This window comes from Primulina tabacum, chromosome 5, assembly GCF_025594145.1.
Source record: "Primulina tabacum isolate GXHZ01 chromosome 5, ASM2559414v2, whole genome shotgun sequence".
Classification (NCBI taxonomy): Eukaryota; Viridiplantae; Streptophyta; class Magnoliopsida; order Lamiales; family Gesneriaceae; genus Primulina; species Primulina tabacum.
The window spans coordinates 31,630,862-31,650,940 of NC_134554.1; the positions used below are offsets into that span (position 1 = coordinate 31,630,862).

The following is a 20,079-nucleotide window of genomic DNA, read 5'->3' on the forward strand; positions in this document are numbered from 1 at the left end:
TAACTTTTTTTATCTGCAAGTTGTGGCTTTTGCTCTTGATAAGAATGGCTAGTGAGGGTAAAACTGTTGGAAAAACTCATTTTCAACATCAAGATAAGGAAAACACACAATCTCGAATTATGATTGCCAATCACGCAGCTCGAAGTTCAAAAAGAGTTAGAATGTAACTTTATATACCAAGGATCTGTTTGCTGCTTTTGTATTACTCTTATGGGCCTTTTGATTTTGTCTGAATTTTATGTACTTTGTTCAAGTTGGTCTTGCAAGAGATTTCGGTAGCATGACAGCTAGCGGAAAAGGTTAGAATTTTCTTGTTTATAATTAAAAACTCAACTTACTTATATTTTGGTGGTATCAAAACTTGTGCAGAATTTTCAAACATACAAGGTATGTTGAATAACCAAATGGATGGAGTTTCAAAGCACCAACACAATGATTTACAGGTATTAAATATAAAGGATATGAAAATTATAGTATTTTATTTGAAACGATTAAGTTTGGATATATAATGCTTATTTCATGTATTATTTATTCTATATAAAAGCATTTGTAATTTTTAAACTTTTCTTTTGTTAGGAATGACTCGTAAGAGTAAATTTTTTGGAAAATCTCATTTTCAACTTCGAGATGAGGAAGATACACAACCACATATTATATTTGCCAATCATGTAACTCAAAATTCAAAAGAAAGAGGTATCATCACATTTTACACAAAAACAATCTGTTTGTTGCTTGTATATAACTCTTATTTGACCTTTTGCATTTGTATGAAGAATGTTGTATGTTTTTTTCAAGTCAGTCTTGCTACAGAACTTGGTAACATGGTAGCTATCGAAAAATGTTAGAAATTTGTTGCTTATAATTAAAACTGTAACGTCCCAAAAATTTGAAGGTCAGCGTAAGCCAGATGCATGCAAGTTACCAATTCTTTATATATTTTAATTAATTTATTTGTATGCATTAAATTCATGATTTTAACATAAATATGTGGTTTTAATTCTTGGTTTATTAAAGTCTATTCATTAGGATTTTTAAGTTGCATATCACGCTCGAACGAGGAATGGAGACCGGTGAATTATCAGGAAAATTATTTTTATACATGATTAATTTTTAAATAATTAATATAAGGTGTTTTAAATGTATTTTTCATGAAATGAGCTTTTTTGGATATTTTTACCCGCAAGAGCATATTTTTCAGTTGTACGCAAATTTTATCGACACGAAGGACTTTTTGAGGGTTCGAGTAATATTTTCAAAAACTTACTAACATGAAATATTTTTCGAGAATGTGTTTGGGCTCGTTGGGCCTATTTTTAACTTTTTGGGCCCAAAACTCTTTGTAAACTCCTTAATCCATAATTATTGACCCATTAGAATTTATTATATTATTTAATTATTCCCCTAAACTCCACTAAACCTATTTTACTCTTCATCAGCCGACACCTCCCCCTCCCCTCTTCATTCTTCTCGGTTTTCCAGCAGCAAACCCCAAGGAAGCATCGGCCATCCCATTTTCTTGCAAAAGAAATTCCTCCGGCACTTCCCCGACACTCGTTCTTCGACGTTCTTGCGTAAAATACATCAAGGCACGCTTGTATTTTCATTTTCTCTTCATACATGCCATAATTATGCTGAATTTAATATATTTGTATGAGAATTCTATGATCTGCTTCATGCTTGTATTTTGAGAAGAGTTTGCCATGAATTTCGGTTTCTTTGCTTGTTGCTCACGTTTCTTGATTTGGTGTAAGGGGGCTACCGAGTTTTGTTGTCAAGGGGTTGTTCACGTTGAAAATGATAGTGTCATAAGGCTGGAGTCCAGGCTTTGTGAGTTTTAGGAGAGGGCCGATCGATATCTTGAGTCTTCGGGTGGAATTTATGTGTCTCAAAACCCGTCACCTTCTGTTATTTCAAATTCTACGACTTATTGGTTGGTTTTCTGGAAATGTGTTCTGCATATGATTTGTAGCACTCTCTGTTATCTTCGATTCGAAAGAAAATTTGTAATTTTCTGATTAGAAACGAGGGAGTTATGATTTTTATCGTAAAGTCACTCAAACTGTGGAATTTCTGTGTCTCAAAACCCGTCACCTTCTGTTATGTCAAATTCTGCGATTAATTGGTTTGTTTTCTGGAAATATTTTCAACAAATGATTTCGTAACGTCGCTCAAGCTATGGAATTTCTGTATCTCAAAACCCGTCACCTTATGTTATTTCAAACTCTACGACCTATTGGTTGGTTTTTTGAAAATGTTTTCAACATACTATTTGTAGTACTCTCTATTATCTTCGCTTCTATAGCAAATTCGTAATTTTCTGATAAGAAACGAGGGAGATATGATTTTTATCGTAAAATTGCTCAAGCTGAGAAAAATTTGTGCGCATACGTTGGAGATTTCCAGCAACCTTTGGGCTTGTTTCTAGGTCCTAAGTGGTCTGAAATAAGTGGATTAGAGGCTGGTCATGGAGGTTTGAGTCATGGTTTGAGTTAGGAAAAATTTGGTTAAGTTTCGGTTCGATTCGGGTTAAAACCGGGACTCCGGCCCAAGTTTTAAAACGAATCGATTAAGTTTTGTAACGAGCTCGAGTTTACGTCTAAGAAATAATTTTAATTATGTTTTGGGATGTTTTAAGGAGTTTGGTAAGCTTCGTATCGAAATTTAGAAGTCCAGGGGTAAAATGGTAATTTTGGATTTCCAGGGGCAAAATGTTCATTTTTCCTCCGGGGGTGAGATTTTAGTCCTGGCAGCGCCCTGAGCACATTTTGTCATGATTTAAATGTTTATGCATCACGTTTATGATTTTTATGTAATTACGAAAAATATGATGCATGCTTGGTTTCAGGAAAAAAATTACGTATATGCATGTTTTTATTAAGTGGTGAATATGATGATGTTTTGTTGAAGGATGAGAATTGGTTGTGACTGACGATGTATATGTATATGATGACATGAGATATGATGAGCTGAGGCCAAAGGCTCAGTGGACGGGTAATGTTGTCGCTGATGTCCCCGCTGCCCGATATCGTGGTTATACGTAGATGGATCCATCGAATAGAGCTGATACGAAAGTCACAACTAATGAAATGAATTCAATTAAAAAGAAAATGTATACGTATATGATGACATGATGAGACATGCTTTGACACGTTTGAGCTCATACGACACGTTTATGTTCATGCTTTTAAGTTCACGAAGTATATGTTGATTATGGTATTTTTCACTGCTGTGTGCCATGTATATGTGCTTGTTATTCCTGGTATAGGTGTGTTGATCTTTAGACTCACTAGACGTGTGCGATGCAGGTGAGCTTGATGATGAGGGGACTGGAGGTGCCGAACTCTGAGTAGTCAGACCTGGTGCGGTGACACGACCCGAGAACCGCATGTTTTCCACATTATGATTTATGAGATTTGAGAGAATATGGACATTTTTATACGTTGATGATTTTCGGATTTTTATTCATTTTGTTTACGTATAATTTCGGGATGAGTTTGATTATTTTAAGCTTCACTATTTTTACTATCAAATGTTTAAGATCATTTTTAAATGTTATATTTTTCTATAGAGTGCATGCATGCAAAACATTTAAGTATTTTTCGAACATGTGAGCTTTAAAAAAAATATATTTTCGCACTTTTAAATGAGTAGACGTTTCAAAAACATATCTTGCTTATATTTTGGTGGAGTCAATACTTGTGCAGAATGTCAAAACATACAAGATATGCTAAATAACGAAATGAATAAAGTTTCAAAGCAGCAACAAAATGATGTACAAGGTATTAATTATAAAAATATATGAAACTTAAGAATTTTTTTATTTCAAAAGATTAAATTTTGGTATAATTCGGTATAACGCTTATTAATGTTTCATTTATCTTATATAACTTGCTTTTGATATGAATGACTTTTTTTAAAAAAATGTTGGAATAACTAATTTTAAATTCAAGATGAGACAAATACTCAACCACTGATTTTGATTGACAATCACACAACTCGAAATTCAAAAGAAAGAGGTAACATCTTATTTATACATAAAAAATATGTCGTGTCTTGTGTATAACTCTTATTTGACCTTTTTCTTTTACATGTATATTTTATTCAAGTCTATCATACAAGAGAACTTGAGAACGTGGTAACTAGTGGAAAAGATCAGAATTTTTTTTATTATAATTATAAACTCAATTTGCATATATTTTGTTGAAATAATGCTTGTGCAGATTGTCAAAGCATACAAGGTGCATCAAGAAACCAAATAGATGAAGTTTCAAATCAAAAAGACATTGAATTACAAGGTAACATCCTAAAAATTAAGATATAAAAGACATGAAATTATAGTCTCTTAGTTCCGATGATTACATTTAGAATATAACTTGTTATAATACTTACTTCATACTTTATTTATCCATATAAAAACATACAGGTTTGACTTCTAGGATCACATTCAACAATAACCCACATGTTGAAAATGATTTTATGGACGAAGAATTTGATCAAGGTAACCTATACAAAAAATGTAATAACTCATTTTACTTTATTTATTCAATCATTTATTTCTCCTTTTTGCATCTAGATGTAGATAGCGAAAGTGAATCTCTTCACGCTGAGAAGAAAACTAGAGGCCCTACATTTATGAAAGAAATTTGGGGTAGACCTAGCACGCTGCCACGTATTAAGATTCGATGTGATGATATGGGACGTCCTATTGGATCAAGAAGAAATAAATTTACTGATTTTTTGTGTACTTTGGCAAGAAATGGTAAATTTTGTTCGATTGACGTGGAAGATTGGCATAAAATGCCCCTGGATAGTAAGAAAAAAATGCTAGATGTTATAAAGGTAATTGAAATGTCATTTAATAATTTTATTATTAATTAATTTTTTACTATGAGGGTAATTGTCTAAATGCATTTGTAAGAAAAGTACGACCTTCCTCCTGGAACAGAAAGTTGGACGCTACGTTCAAAAGCAAAAAAATGGAGAAACTGGAAGTCACAACTAAAAAAGAATTATTATAATCTTGAGTTGCCAATGCAAGTTCTTCTGCAAGAAAGAGATAAAAGAGCTTTTGTAGAACAATATGTGAAACTAGTTGCTCAGTGGAACTCAAAAAAATTAAAGGTATACAATATTTTATATGTTTAGAAAAATGTTCATGTAGAATTTTGTCTTGTGTACCAAGTTGAATTTAATGTATCAGGAGAGAAGTGAAAAAATAAGATTGCTCGGAACCAAAAGATAATGAATCAGACATCTGGAAGAAGATCTTTCATCAAAGTGCAACAAAAATTGGTAATTTATCTTATTAATCTTATAATTCTACATGGATTAGAATCTACAAACTTTTAACCAATTACATATTAGAAAAAAGAAATAGGGCGACCTCCATCACGAGTTGAATTATTTCATGCATGTATCACTCATGCTAATAGAAGTCCCTCAGGCAACATTGTGGCAGAAAAATTGGTAAGTTGTTTTATAAACTTCAACTAGATTACTTTCAAAGATATTTGTTTTCATAATCACTATGAATAAATTATGGGTTTTGATTTTTTGGTGAAGGCTGCAATGAAAGAATTAGAAAATCAACTTCCTGAAGATGAGGATGATCAGATTAGTCAAAATGACGTATTTGCTCAAATCATTGGACCAGATAGACCAGGCCGAGTGCATATGCTTTGTGATGGTGTTAACCCATCTGATTTATGGAGAGAAGTTCCAAGCCGTAGTACATGCAATCGAATAGTGATGGAGCAAAAGACAAAGTTAGAAAAAATGGATGAACAAATTAGAAAACAAGACCAACACATTGCAATGTTAGAATCAAAGATTTGCAATCAACCAAACCAAAACCTTGGTTCAAATTACAACAATATACAACACACAGAATCCTTTAGTAGTCCATTATCTCTAAGGGTAAAGTCTTTTTTCTAGTTTTATTACTTTATTATTATATTGAGTTAGTACTTTATTGATTCAGCATTGTCTTTTTGCTTTAAGAATATACGTTAGATGTGTAAATGGTTTTTCTTTTGTTTATTTTGATATTATTTATTATTTGATGTGGCATAATGAGTTGGAGTTTACTTTTTTGTAAGCTATGTTTTAAACGTTATCCGAGACGCGATCGATGAACGGAGACCGGAGACCATATAAGGGAAAATATTTTTATTAAATAATTATTTTTAATTGTTTAATGTGTGGTGTATTTTAAATGGAATTTTTAAAATGAGGTGTTTTTAGACGCTGAGTCGTATTTTAAACCGGTATTCAATTTTCAATGAAAATATGGACTTTTTGAGAACTCGGATAATATTTTCACAAGCTTTCCTAAACAAAATATTTTAAATATTTAATAATTGGCTTAATAAGCTTATTACACTAGGTTAATGGGCCCAAACTTGCACCGTGTGTTATATATCAAATATTAAGCCCTAAAACCCTAAACCTAAACACTAAAACTCACGCCCCAACCCCTCTAAACACAAGTACTCTCTATCAGCCACACAACACGGCACACACCACACTTTTTCAAGGGAAAATCACGTGATGTTGAAGGGAATTCAGCAAGGTCCTCCCTACATCGACGTTCTTCGCATCCGAATTCGTTTTCGTGCGTAATAAACGCAAAAGCATGCGTTAATATTGTTTTTCTCATCTATCACATCATATTATGTGTTTGATGTATAATTACATGAAAAATATGTTGCCTTGTAATTATTTTCGTTTTTATGCCATGCTATTCCAAGAACTCAAGTTTTTATGATTTAAAATTCTTGCTATTGATGCATGAAGGGGCCGCCTTGTTAGGGACACCAAAAGGGATAAAATTTAGAGGGTTTAATGGCCTAGACAAGGTTGCACAAGGGCTGGACATGGAGGGTTATTAGGTTGAACGAAAATTGTATGTTTTTGAGTAATAGGGTATCGGCTAGGGCACCCTTGAGAGCCACGGCTGTAGCTACCGTTAGGGCATGACTAGAAGACCTAAGAGGGCTGCATGATGGTCCTAGGGTGGCAGCACAAGATTTGGTTCGAAGGGCTAGGGTGATCGCATAATGCAAGGGGGAGTCGCGCACGTTTGGGACGGGTTTGAGGGCCTGTGGGCTTTAGGCTTGAAACGTCTGCCCTTTTTATTGCTTTAAAAGTACTAGAAAATTTTTTTTTAAACACTCGATTTTCGGCCATGACATATAACACATGAATAAAATATTTTCCCCCTTTAAAATAAAATACCAACCAACTAGTATTTTAAAAATAAAGTGCAATAGTCATAAATAAAATTGTCAACTGTTTTGCCCAACCTAAAAAGCAATAAGTTTGAAAAGTATAGCCCATACTAAACCTCTCAAAAAGCATAAATAAATGGTCTTAAAAATCTTTAACATAAATCATGAGTCAAAAGTCGTAAATGCGGAATAATAGAAGCGCTGGTCCTCGGGTTGTGTGCACCGACAGTCCAGTAGGATCATCCATCAAGACCTCCATCAAACTCACCTGCATCCATCACACCTAGTGAGTCTAAAGACTCAACACACCATCATCTTTATAGCAAATAATATATATAAAACCACATGCAACAGTGAAAATACTTTTAGGTAAAAATAACATTTCATGATATGCATAAATAACCTTAATCTTTTTCCTTATCATGACATAAAAGCATTTTAAAATGATCATAAACATTTTCCTTTTCCTTTTCCTTTTCCTTTGTTGAATTCAGATCGTTAATTGTGACTTTCCTCAACATGACATGAAAATCGATGGATCCATCTACATATAACCACAGTACTGGGCGGCGGGGACATCAGCGACACTCTCACCGGTCAACTGAGCCTTGGCCTATCATGATCGAATAGAAATACGATCGTCGGGGTTCCCTCGAGGGCCTTTTCCCATAAATGGGTTCTCTCTAGGGCCTTTTTCCCTCACGATATTCCCATTCTTACCACCACAAAACCGTTACCACATATTCGCAATGATGGAAACACGATCGTCGGGCTCCCACTGGGACCATAACCCTCACGACGTCGCCACCATTAACGAATTAGTCACAATCACTTAACATCCTTCAACATTTTTCATTCACATCACTTAGAAAAATCATGAATAACATTACATTTTTAATTTTTGAAATCAAGCATGCAACACGTCTTTTAAATGTCAACCTTAAATCATAAAAATCTCTTAGGCATTTAAAAATCATAATTTAATCATGTACATTTCATAAAAATTTCAAAATAATCATAATATCATAAAAATAGCATTTAGGGCACTGCCATGACCTTGACTAATTTCTAGGTGTAAAAAGACCGTTTTACCCCTGTACTTGACATTTTACGTTTCTTGACGTTTTCTTGATTTCATGACTCTAACATGTCCCAAATAATTATTTAAGCCTACCTGAATTTTTCCATATTTTTATTTAGCTTAAATCGAGGACTTTTAATTTAATCTTTAAATAAGACGTATTAACGCGTTTTAATTCCGAATTAAACCAAACCTTAATAAAAAATTCCCAAATTAAAAACTTAGACTTCTAACAATTATTTAAGCTTAACACAAATTTTTCATAATTTTATAAGGCTTAAAACTAGGCGTTTCAATTACCTCGTTAATTAGCGTTTCGTGCGGCGGTTAAATCCCGAATAAATTCAAAACTCGATATTTTGATCCCAAATTTTGCACATAATATTTTTAAGATTTATTCTACCCTTCCAAGTCATGAGCCACCCCCGTGGACCCTTGGATTCAATTTTACTTCTTAAATTTTCGTTTTAGACACCTTATGGAATCACCCGAGCCATCTCCAATTTTACTCGAGCCACGCCCGAGCCACCTTGAGCCAAAACCTAGCCAACCCACCTAGGGACCCTACTGACCAAGCCTAGCCCAAAATCATGAACCTAACCCGTTCAAAAAGCCTACTGAATTTGACCCAGTTCTGCACTCCCCTTGAACTCACGCTAGAAAGACTCCTACTCCTCTTAGGTCACCTCCAGCCGAGCCACCCCCGAGCCTAGCCAACCCTGACCACCCCTGGACCACGCCCAGCCCAAGCCCAGCCCTGTACCCTGCGTACGAGCCACTGAATCAGAAGATAGCAGCGCCGCGACTCCATGCTTCTCCACGTTACAGGTTTCGCTCATGCCCTCCTTGAACCAAACTACATCAGCCACTGACCCAACCTTGGACCATCCTCTCTAGACCCTAAGGACCAGCCTGGCTCACCCAAGCCAGCCGTGAGCCGCCCCCCAGCATCCTTCTTCCCCTACGTGTTTTGGAAGAGTCCTTGTACCATCGGACTCTTCCTAGCTTGCTGCCCCTTGAGTCCTAGCCATGCTAGGACTCTACCAGCCCTAAAAACTGACCCACCTCGAGCCCCAGCTAGCCCTGGCCAAGCCCCGTGACCCCATGCATAGGAATCAAACCACATACATCTAGTACCCAACACAAAACCTCACGGCCCTCTCGTAAAATCTTTGCCCACGGTTCCAGCTTTATTCTTCTCATATTTGAAGCGTTTTAGGGTGATTAAGGACTCAATATAACATGTAAAAACATCCCTCAACCTATCCTAATCATGGCAGCTCCTAATCAACATAATATTCATGTTTTTAGAACAAAAATTCACAAGTTTACCTCATGTACATGCAATATTTCGAAAATATTCATAAAAACCTCATGCTTTTCATTCAAATATAATTTAAACAGTAATATGATGTGATGGACGAGAAAAGGAGATGTATGGCGTGCTTTTGCGTAATTTACGCACGAATATATGTTGACGAATCGAAGAACGGCGACGAACGATCATGGCTTGAACTCCCTTGAAGCTTTTGAATTTCTCCAAATTATTTTGTGTGTGCCGTGTGATGTTTTGCTCGGGAGAAAGAATTTGTAAATTTTAGGGAAGTGGGGCGTGCAAAGTATTAGGTTTGGGGAGGGCTTTCTAATATATTTATAGCTAATTATTTACTAATTAGGCTTAGGCCCATTAAGCATATAATTAGGCCCATTAGTGCTTAATTAGTATATTAAAAATAATTTTGGTAAAATAAGTTTGTGAATTTAATAGTCGGGTTGCCAAGAAGTTCGTATTTTTTGTTGAAAAACAAACACCGATAAAATTTACGTCCCGATGTATAAAATCACCTCAAAACCCCTTATTTTCAAAAATACTAAAAAGCAACAACCATATTTTAAATAATTAAAAATAATTATTTAATAAAAACATTTTTTAATTTTTCAGCCCTCGGTCTCCGTTCCTCGATCGCAACTCGAATAACCTTTAAAAAATACATTTTAATGCAACCATGTAGAAAAATATATTTTAAACAAAATATGCACCACATAATTAATTAATGCAATTAAAACATTTTAATCAAAATACAAGGAATTTAATAATTTATATGCATGTGGTTCGCGTGGACCTTTAAATTTTCGGGGCGTTTTAATCTTCCCCCCTTAAATTGAATTTCGTCCTCGAAATTCGCTTATCATTACTAACCCAAAGTTTATACTTAGCTCTAGTATCCCAAAAATCCACGTTTCCGCTGCGCTACTCTGATCAAACTTAAGTTCTAGAATGTCCTTACGTCTCTTTGATCCCAATTAATTTTGTCTTCTAAATCCTTATTTGCAATTTGCAACTTAAGAAAACCCATAATAACTTCGTGCTATACTATTATAACCCCAAATTTCAACTTTTCTTAAAATTCTCAATATTCGAAATAGATGATCACACTTATCGTATGTTACTTTCCCTATATTATACCCAAAATTGTTCGTCGACTTATCATATTTAAATTATAAAATCTCAAACGCATCTGCTAACGCTTAGATTTTTCAAGCCTAATATCGATTCAATCTTAAAAATCCTTGATTAAAATTTCTTATAATACTAAAACCAAGATATCCCAAGGTTCTGAATATTCTTAAAAATCTAAATCATAAAAATTCTTACTATTTAACCCATTCAATTTGTTCTTATTGCTAAATAGTTCCCAAATTCCTTAGCAATTGCAAAAATAAATTCTTAAGTTCCTCAAAAATTATCTTAATTGGTCCTTAATTTCGAAAATCATACGATTAACCCATAAGTTTTTATCATTCTTAATTTCCTTCTACGGGTTTCCCATAACATAATTTCGATAAATTTAAACTTATTTACCCAAAAATCAATTCCTATAACCAATATTACATTTTATCAAAACTTAAAATCCCAATTTATACATTTTCTTACTCCCAAAGTCGTTGCAAATCCTTAAATCATTATTCCTTACGTCTAATTCCCAAAAATTAATTCAACTAGTGACCATAGATCATAACATTTTCTTAGAAAATCTACGTGTCCCAAAGCATTCGTAATATTCACGATTAACTTATAGCCCAAAAATAGAACGTCAATGCTAAAACCCAAAAAGTCAACATAGTCCAATTGCACCACAAAACCAACATGCATTAAAATCAAATAATTTCTTATTTCATATCGTCATGCAGGTAACATCATACTAAATCATATAAAGCATGTAAAACTTACAAATTTTAGGCTTGACGACTGATCTTTCCAGCGCTAATGGTGGCACAACCCTTTACAGGAACCTTTGCTCTGATACCAACTGAAACGTCTGCCCTTTTTATTGCTTTAAAAGTACTAGAAAATTTTTTTTAAACACTCGATTTTCGGCCATGACATATAACACATGAATAAAATATTTTCCCCCTTTAAAATAAAATACCAACCAACTAGTATTTTAAAAATCAAGTGCAATAGTCATAAATGAAATCGTCAACTGTTTTGCCCAACCTACAAAGCAATAAGTTTGAAAAGTATAGCCCATACTAAACCTCTCAAAAAGCATAAATAAATGGTCTTAAAAATCTTTAACATAAATCATGAATCAAAAGTCGTAAATGTGGAATAATAGAAGCGCTGGTCCTCGGGTTGTGTGCACCGACAGTCATGTAGGATCATCCATCAAGACCTCCATCAAACTCACCTGCATCCATCACACCTAGTGAGTCTAAAGACTCAACACACCATCATCTTTATAGCAAATAATATATATAAAACCACATGCAACAGTGAAAATACTTTTAGGTAAAAATAACATTTCATGATATGCATAAATAACCTTAATCTTTTTCCTTATCATGACATAAAAGCATTTTAACATGATCATAAACATTTTCCTTTTCCTTTTTCCTTTTCCTTTGTTGAATTCAGATCGTTAATTGTGACTTTCCTCAACATGAAATGAAAATCGATGGATCCATCTACATATAACCACAGTACTGGGCGGCGGGGACATCAGCGACACTCTCACCGGTCAACTGAGCCTTGGCCTATCATGATCGAATAGAAATACGATCGTCGGGGTTCCCTCGAGGGCCTTTTCCCATAAATGGGTTCCCTCTAGGGCCTTTTTCCCTCACGATATTCTCATTCTTACCGTTACCACAAAACCGTTACCACATATTCGCAATGATGGAAACACGATCGTCGGGCTCCCATTGGGACCATAACCCTCACGACGTCGCCACCATTAACGAATTAGTCACAATCACTTCACATCCTTCAACATTTTTCATTCACATCACTTAGAAAAATCATGAATAACATTACATTTTTAATTTTTGAAATCAAGCATGCAACACGTCTTTTAAATGTCAACCTTAAATCATAAAAATCCCTTAGGCATTCAAAAATCATAATTTAATCATGAACATTTCATAAAAATTTCAAAACAATCATAATATCATAAAAATAGCATTTAGGGCACTGCCATGACCTTAACTAATTTCTAGGTATAAAAAGAACGTTTTACCCCTGAACTTGACATTTTACGTTTCTTGACGTTTTCTTGATTTCATGACTCTAACATGTCCCAAATAATTATTTAAGCCTACCTGAATTTTTCCATATTTTTATTTAGCTTAAATCGAGGACTTTTAATTTAATCTTTAAATAAGACGTATTAACGCGTTTTAATTCCGAATTAAACCAAACCTTAATATAAAATTCCCAAATTAAAAACTTAGACTTCTAACAATTATTTAAGCTTAATACAAATTTTTCATAATTTTATAAGGCTTAAAACTAGGCGTTTCAATTAACTCGTTAATTAGCGTTTCGTGCGGCGGTTAAATCCCGAATAAATTCAAAACTCGTTATTTTGATCCCAAATTTTACACATAACATTTTAAAGATTTATTATACCCTTCCAAGTCATGAGCCACCCCCGTGGACCTTTGGATTCAATTTTACTTCTTAAATTTTCGTTTTAGACACCTTATCGAACCACCCGAGCCATCTCCAATTTTACTCAAGCCACGCCCGAGCCACCTTGAGCCAAAACCTAGCCAACCCACCTACGGACCCTACTGACCAAGCCCAGCCCAAAATCATGACCCTAACCCATTTAAAAAGCCTACTGAACTTGACCCAATTCTGCACTCCCCTTGAACTCACGCTAGAAGACTCCTACTCCTCTTAGGTCACCTCCAGCCGAGCCACCCCCGAGCCTAGCCGACCCTGACCACCCCTGGACCACGCCCAGCCAAAGCCCAGCCCCTGTACCCTGCGCACGAGCCACTGAATCAGAAGACAGCAGCGCCGCGACTCCATGCTTCTCCACGTTACAGGTTTCGCTCGTGCCCTCCTTGAACCAAACTACATCAGCCACTGAACCAACCCTGGACCATCCTCTCTAGACCCTAAGGACCAGCCTGGCTCACCCAAGCCAGCCGTGAGCCGCCCCCCAGCATCCTTCTTCCCCTGCGTGTTTTGGAAGAGTCCTTGTGCCATCGGACTCTTCCTAGCTTGCATGCCCCTTGAGTCCTAGCCATGCTAGGACTCTACCAGCCCTCAAAACTTACCCACCTCGAGCCCCAGCCAGCCCTGGCCAAGCCCCGTGACCCCATGCATAGGAACCAAGCCACATACATCTAGTACCCAACACACAACCTCACGGCCCTCTCGTAAAATCTTTGCCCACGGTTCCAGCTTTATTCTTCTCATATTTGCAGCGTTTTAGGGTGATTAAGGACTCAATATAACATGTAAAAACATCCCTCAACCTATCCTAATCATGGCAGGCCCTAATCAACATAATATTCATGTTTTTGGAACAACAATTCACAAGTTTACCTCATGTACATGCAATATTTCGAAAATATTCATAAAAACCTCATGCTTTTCATTCAAATATAATTTAAACAATAATATGATGTGATGGACGAGAAAAGGAGATGTATGGCGTGCCTTTGCGTAATTTACGCACGAATATATGTTGACGAATCGAAGAACGGCGACGAACGATCATGGCTTGAACTCCCTTGAAGCTTTTGAATTTCTCCAAATTATTTTGTGTGTGCCGTGTGATGTTTTTCTCGGGAGAAAGAATTTGTAAATTTTAGGGAAGTGGGGCGTGCAAAGTATTAGGTTTGGGGAGGGTTTTTAATATATTTTATAGCTAATTATTTACTAATTAGGCTTAGGCCCATTAAGCATATAATTAGGCCCATTAGTGCTTAATTAGTATATTAAAAATAATTTTGGTAAAATAAGTTTGTGAATTTAATAGTCGGGTTGCCAAGAAGTTCGTATTTTTTGTTAAAAAACCAACACCGATAAAATTTACGTCCCGATGTATAAAATCACCTCAAAACCCCTTATTTTCAAAAATACTAAAAAGCAATAACCATATTTTAAATAATTAAAAATAATTATTTAATAAAAACATTTTCTAATTTTTCAGCCCTCGGTCTCCGTTCCTCGATCGCAACTCGAATAACCTTTTAAAAAATACATTTTAATGCAACCATATAGAAAAATATATTTTAAACACACAAATATGCACCACATAATTAATTAATGCAATTAAAACATTTTAATCAAAATACAAGGAATTTAATAATTTATATGCATATGGTTCGCGTGGACCTTTAAATTTTCGGGACGTTACAAGGCTTCTCAAGATTGGTCCATTAGGGTCCATAGGGGTCTAGTAGGGTCCTAGGGTGGCTGTACGATGGCTGGTGCGAAGGCTAGGGGATGGTATGCAGTCTTGACGTCGCTCATGGCTCCTAGGGCACGGCTTGAAGGGCTGGGCATGGTTGGGTTGCTAGGCCTTGTCCAATAGGTTGTCAAGGGCTTGAGTAGTGTCCTAAGGTCGATGGTTAGGGGATGGACAGGATGGTTAGGGCTTAGGCTTGAAGAAACTCATGGTATGTAATCTAGGATTTTCGAAAAGATAGGGACAACAACTCAGTAGGTATCTTAGGCTGGTCCAAGGGTGAAATGGACTTGATTTGGTTTGTACATGGTATGGTTAGGTGTTAATAAGCTTTGGTTCAAGTTTGGTTAAGTTTCGAGTCCATATGAATTAAAACCAGGATGTACGTCTAAGTTTAAAAAACGAATTGGGTAATTAGTCGAGAAGATTAAGTTTATGTTTAAGAAATATTTATGGGTGTATTTAATGTCATATGTTAAGTTTTGATGGATTTGGGTCGTCGTTTTATGGTCTAAGGATAAATTGGAAAAGTTAGGGTTTCAGGGGCAAAACGGTTATTTCACGCCTAAAAATTTTAGGCGTCCTGAAAGTACCCTGAATGCTGTAAATAATGTTAAAATGTTTATGTCAAATGTTTTTGGAATTTTATGATGAAAATTTAATGCTAAAAGAGATATGTTGCATGCTTGGTTTAAAAGAAAAATGATTTATATGTGCATGAATTTTTATAAGTGATGCAAATATGAAAAGTTGAAGGAGGTGAATTGATTGTGACTAATACGATGATACAATGATATGTAAGGCCAAGGCTCAGTTGACGGGTGAGAGTGTCGCTGATGTCCCCGTCGTCCGGTACCCTGGTAATACGTAGATGGATCCATCGACCTTCAACTTATACGAAAGTCACAATTGAGGATCTGAATTCAATAAAAAAGGAAAAGTATACGTATATAATGAAAGAAAAAATGATATTATATGCTGAAAAAAAAATGTTAAAAGTTATGTTCATAAAAAAACTATTTTATTAAAAGTATTTTCACTGTTGCTTGTCAATGTATATTTATTACTTGCTATCATTGTTAAGGTTTGCTAAGTCAATAGATTCACTAGGTGTGATCGATACAAGTGAGCACGAGATTGATGTTAATTGAGGTCTTGGTTGTAACGTACCGTACTTTTAAACTATTTAAAATTTGCGGAAAAATAAAATTTTTCTTAAATACAGAATAAACATTCAAATTTGCATTAAAATAACTTGCTCGTCTAAAAAAAACATTTGAAATAAAAACAACCAAAACGAAGTTTGTCAAAAGTAATAATAGTTTAAATATCATAAACCACATCATGAAATCAGAGTATTAAAAATCGTCAAGCATAAAATCATAAAACATGGGCGGTCCTCGGGTTTAGCCCCCTGCCCAGTCCAAGCCGGCTCATTGGCCCCCACCTCTCGTCTTCTCAAAGTCATCTTCACCTACATTGATCAAGTCTAGTGAGTCTAAAGACTCAACATGTATAAACTGGAGATAGCAAGTACTACATAATAAAACCACATGCATCTTTAAAGTAGGGCTTACATACTTGAAACTTGAACGTAATAACATAAACATACTTGAAACTTGATCGTAGTAGCATAAACGTAGACGTGCCATCATCATAAAACTTTTCATAAACATGCTTGCTTCATACATACTTGGACATACATAAACTTCATCATTTTGCGTAGAGATATGTTTCAAAGCAAGTGACCCATACATAAATGTGCCTGATCAGACTAAACCACAAAACTGGGCTGAGAGGAAAAATCCACTGCCACATACATGAGATCCCCGGTCATACTTTACCGGGTGGATTGGTCCCTGGTCATGCTTTACCGCTTTCCAAACCTGATCTAAACCCGATCATGCTTTACCGGGGTGGAGAGGTCCTCGGCCACGTTCACCGGCTTCCAAACCCGTTCATAATTTGGTCACAAGACATTTAGCATACCTCAAAAACTTAAAAGTATTTTCTTTTGCACGTCGAACAAACTTACTTGGCGTTGAGGGATTCGTTGGATCTCACCTGGGGCCACTGCTGCACATACTAACATGAGTTCGAATACCTATCTTGCATAACTTAGACGTATAGTCATGCTCACACCCAAAAATGACAAAACGTTCTAAATTTCTCGGGACTTGACCTCGTTTAATCATCGTACTAAATCATAACATCAACCCCAAAACAATCCCTAAAATTAAAATTTTAAATTTTTTAAATTTTTTTTAAAAGGACACGGACTACGTGTCCGAGTACGGGAAGGGGTCCGGGTAGCCTCTGAACTTGCAAACTCGCGAAAATTCACCAACTTATTGATTCATTCTTCCAATCCAAGCCCAATGACCATGAACCAACACCTCGAGACTCATCCTTGGATGCTATTACATTGATTCAAACCCGTACAAACACCCCAAACGTCCCCAAGCATAGCAACTTCAATACAACAATAACACGTAATTCGACATCATTTCGCTTCTTACTATTTCCATTACATCCCAAGCCATTCCCGACCCAAACGAACCACCAAATAACACCTAAATACATCCCATAACATATCTAAATGCAGTAGCACTAGCCTGTCGGTGCCCAATGAAGCCTGCAACTCAAAAACTTCAAGAACGCATTTTTAAAAAAATGCAGTTTGAGCAGTCCCACGAAAACAATAATAACTCACTCATTTCTTACCCAAATATTTCAAATTTACTGTTAAAACGAAGGTATCAAAAAGTTCTACAATTTATATGTTGAAAGTTATTCTAGAAAATCGACCGAAAAATCACAATATTAAAAATGACAGCAAATTTTGAGTTTTGAGATCAAAAAATGTTTCAAAATCGATCCCACACATTTCTGCTCAAACATTGCACAACATACATGAATTTTCACGCATAATAAACAACAACACGAATAATATGACAAGATCGATGCAAGAATGAAAGAATATACATGCCTTTTGATATTTAACTGTTACCGAAACGACGACACCGAAGCGGGAAAGATGCGAGGGTTGATCCGGGACGAACGTGGCACGATTTTCTTGAAGAAAAGCACGATGAATTGCTAGAAAATTTCAGAAGAAGGGGCGGTTGCTAGAGGAAGAACAAAGAACCCTAGCTATATTCTTTTAAGAGAATATAAATGAAATGGGAAGGAATAAATTTTGTGTGTGTATGCGTGAATCTGTGTGTGTGTTAGTGCGTGTGTGTGTGAGTTTAGGTATAAATTAGAGAAATAATATGCTTAATTAAACAAATAGAGTGCTAATTAAAATGCTAATAGAATGTTAACTCATTAATTACTTTTATAAAATTTTTCCTAATTAAAAGTAACACACCCAATTGATAAGCTTTTAAAATTTTGAAACTTTAAAATCACCTAGATAAACAAATTAGGCATAAAAAAATGCTAAAATAAATAAAACATTAAAATGCCCCAATCTTAATTTAAAATAAAATACCACATTTTAAAATCTCCAAAATCGTTGCCGGTCTATTTTTCTCGATCCCGCATCGAATAATCGCCTGAAACATGAAACTCAAGAAAACATTTTAACGTGCATCACAAAACCATAATTAATTTAAAATAATGCATTTGAATAAATCATGCATCTCTAAAATCATTTTAAACTTAATTAAATAATTTAACAATTTAAATAAATGTATGGGTTTTACGTGTACTGAATTTGGGCTCTACAGTTCCTCCCCCACTTCAATAAATTTCGTCCTAGAAATTACATCTTACCAAACAACTCCGGGTAGCGATTTCTCATATCTGCCTTAGTCTCCAAGTGGCCTATCCAACTGATTGATTCAGCCACCGGAGTTTGACCAGCTTGGTCACCTTGTTCCAAAGTCTCCGCTCGTGTCTGTCTACGATTTGGACAGATCTTTCCTCATACGACAGATCTGGAGCAAGCTGCAACGGCTCATAGCTCAAAACATGTGAAGGATTCGCTAGGTACTTCCTCAGCATCGAGACGTAGAACACATTGTGTACACCGGTCAGATTCGGGGGTAGGGCAACACAATAACCTAGTGTCCCAACTCTGTCAATAATTTCAAACGGTCCAATAAATCTCGGACTAAGCTTGTCTCTCTTCCCAAAACTCATAACACCCTTCATAGGTGTTATCTTTACAAAAACGTGATCACCTATGACAAATTCAAGATCCCTTCTCTTTTTGCCAGCATAACTCTTTTGACAACTCTGGACGATCTTCATCCTATCTCGGATATTGACCACCACGTCTGCAGTCTACTGAACAATCTCTGGACCAAGTTCTGATATCTCAACGACTTCATCCCAATGAATCGGTGATCTGCACTTCCCACCGTATAGTGCCTCGTAAGGAGCCATACCTATAGATGATTGAAAACTGTTGTTGTAGGTAAACTCCACTAGAGGTAGCCTAGATTCCCAATTCCCATGGAAATCGATCACACAGGCTCGCAACAAATCCTCCAAAATCTGAATCACTAGCTCAGACTGGCCATTTGTCTGAGGGTGGAAAGCTGTACTGAATAGCAACTTTGTCCCCATGGCTGCGTTCAAACTCTTCCAAAAAAGATAATGTGAAACTCGGGTCCCTGTCGGACACAATAGAAACTGGGATTCCGTGCAATCGAACCGCATACTGCGTCATGGACAAAGTCGTCTTCACTTGCAAGAAGTGTGCTGACTCAGTGAGTCGATCCACTACAACCCAAATGGCATTGGATCCTCTGACCGACCTCGGAAAACCAACAACGAAGTCCATGGTGATGTTCTCCCACTTCCACTCGGGGATAGGACGTGGCTTAAGCATTCCTGCTGGCCTTTGATGCTCTGCCTTCACCTGCTGACAAGTGAGACATTCTTTAACGTCCCGAAAATCGGAAAGTCCACGTGAACCACATGCATGCAAGTTATTAAATTTCTTTGGTATTTTATTAAATTGTTTTAAATCATTAAATGCTTGTTTATTTCATTAAAATGTGTTTAATTATTTTTATGCATTTTATGCATAAATATTGCATAATAG

The 20,079-nt window shown here is 35.8% G+C and overlaps 1 protein-coding gene across 2 annotated transcripts; it reads left to right on the plus strand.

The window, feature by feature from the left end:
* Window positions 1–5,292, plus strand: LOC142544967 (uncharacterized). 2 transcript variants are annotated; one of them, XM_075651962.1, is made up of 10 exons: window positions 1–154; window positions 253–299; window positions 370–442; window positions 575–693; window positions 3,705–3,779; window positions 4,221–4,295; window positions 4,424–4,498; window positions 4,574–4,839; window positions 4,919–5,121; window positions 5,201–5,292. In XM_075651962.1, exons 1-9 carry the CDS (start codon window positions 45–47, stop codon window positions 5,000–5,002), a joined length of 924 nt encoding a protein of 307 aa, XP_075508077.1. In that variant the 5' UTR covers window positions 1–44; the 3' UTR covers window positions 5,003–5,121; window positions 5,201–5,292. The 2 variants fall into 2 exon arrangements, with proteins under 2 accessions (XP_075508077.1, XP_075508078.1); XM_075651963.1 differs by lacking the exon at window positions 3,705–3,779 and having other exon boundaries at window positions 2–154.
* Window positions 5,293–20,079: the final 14,787 nt, after the last annotated feature.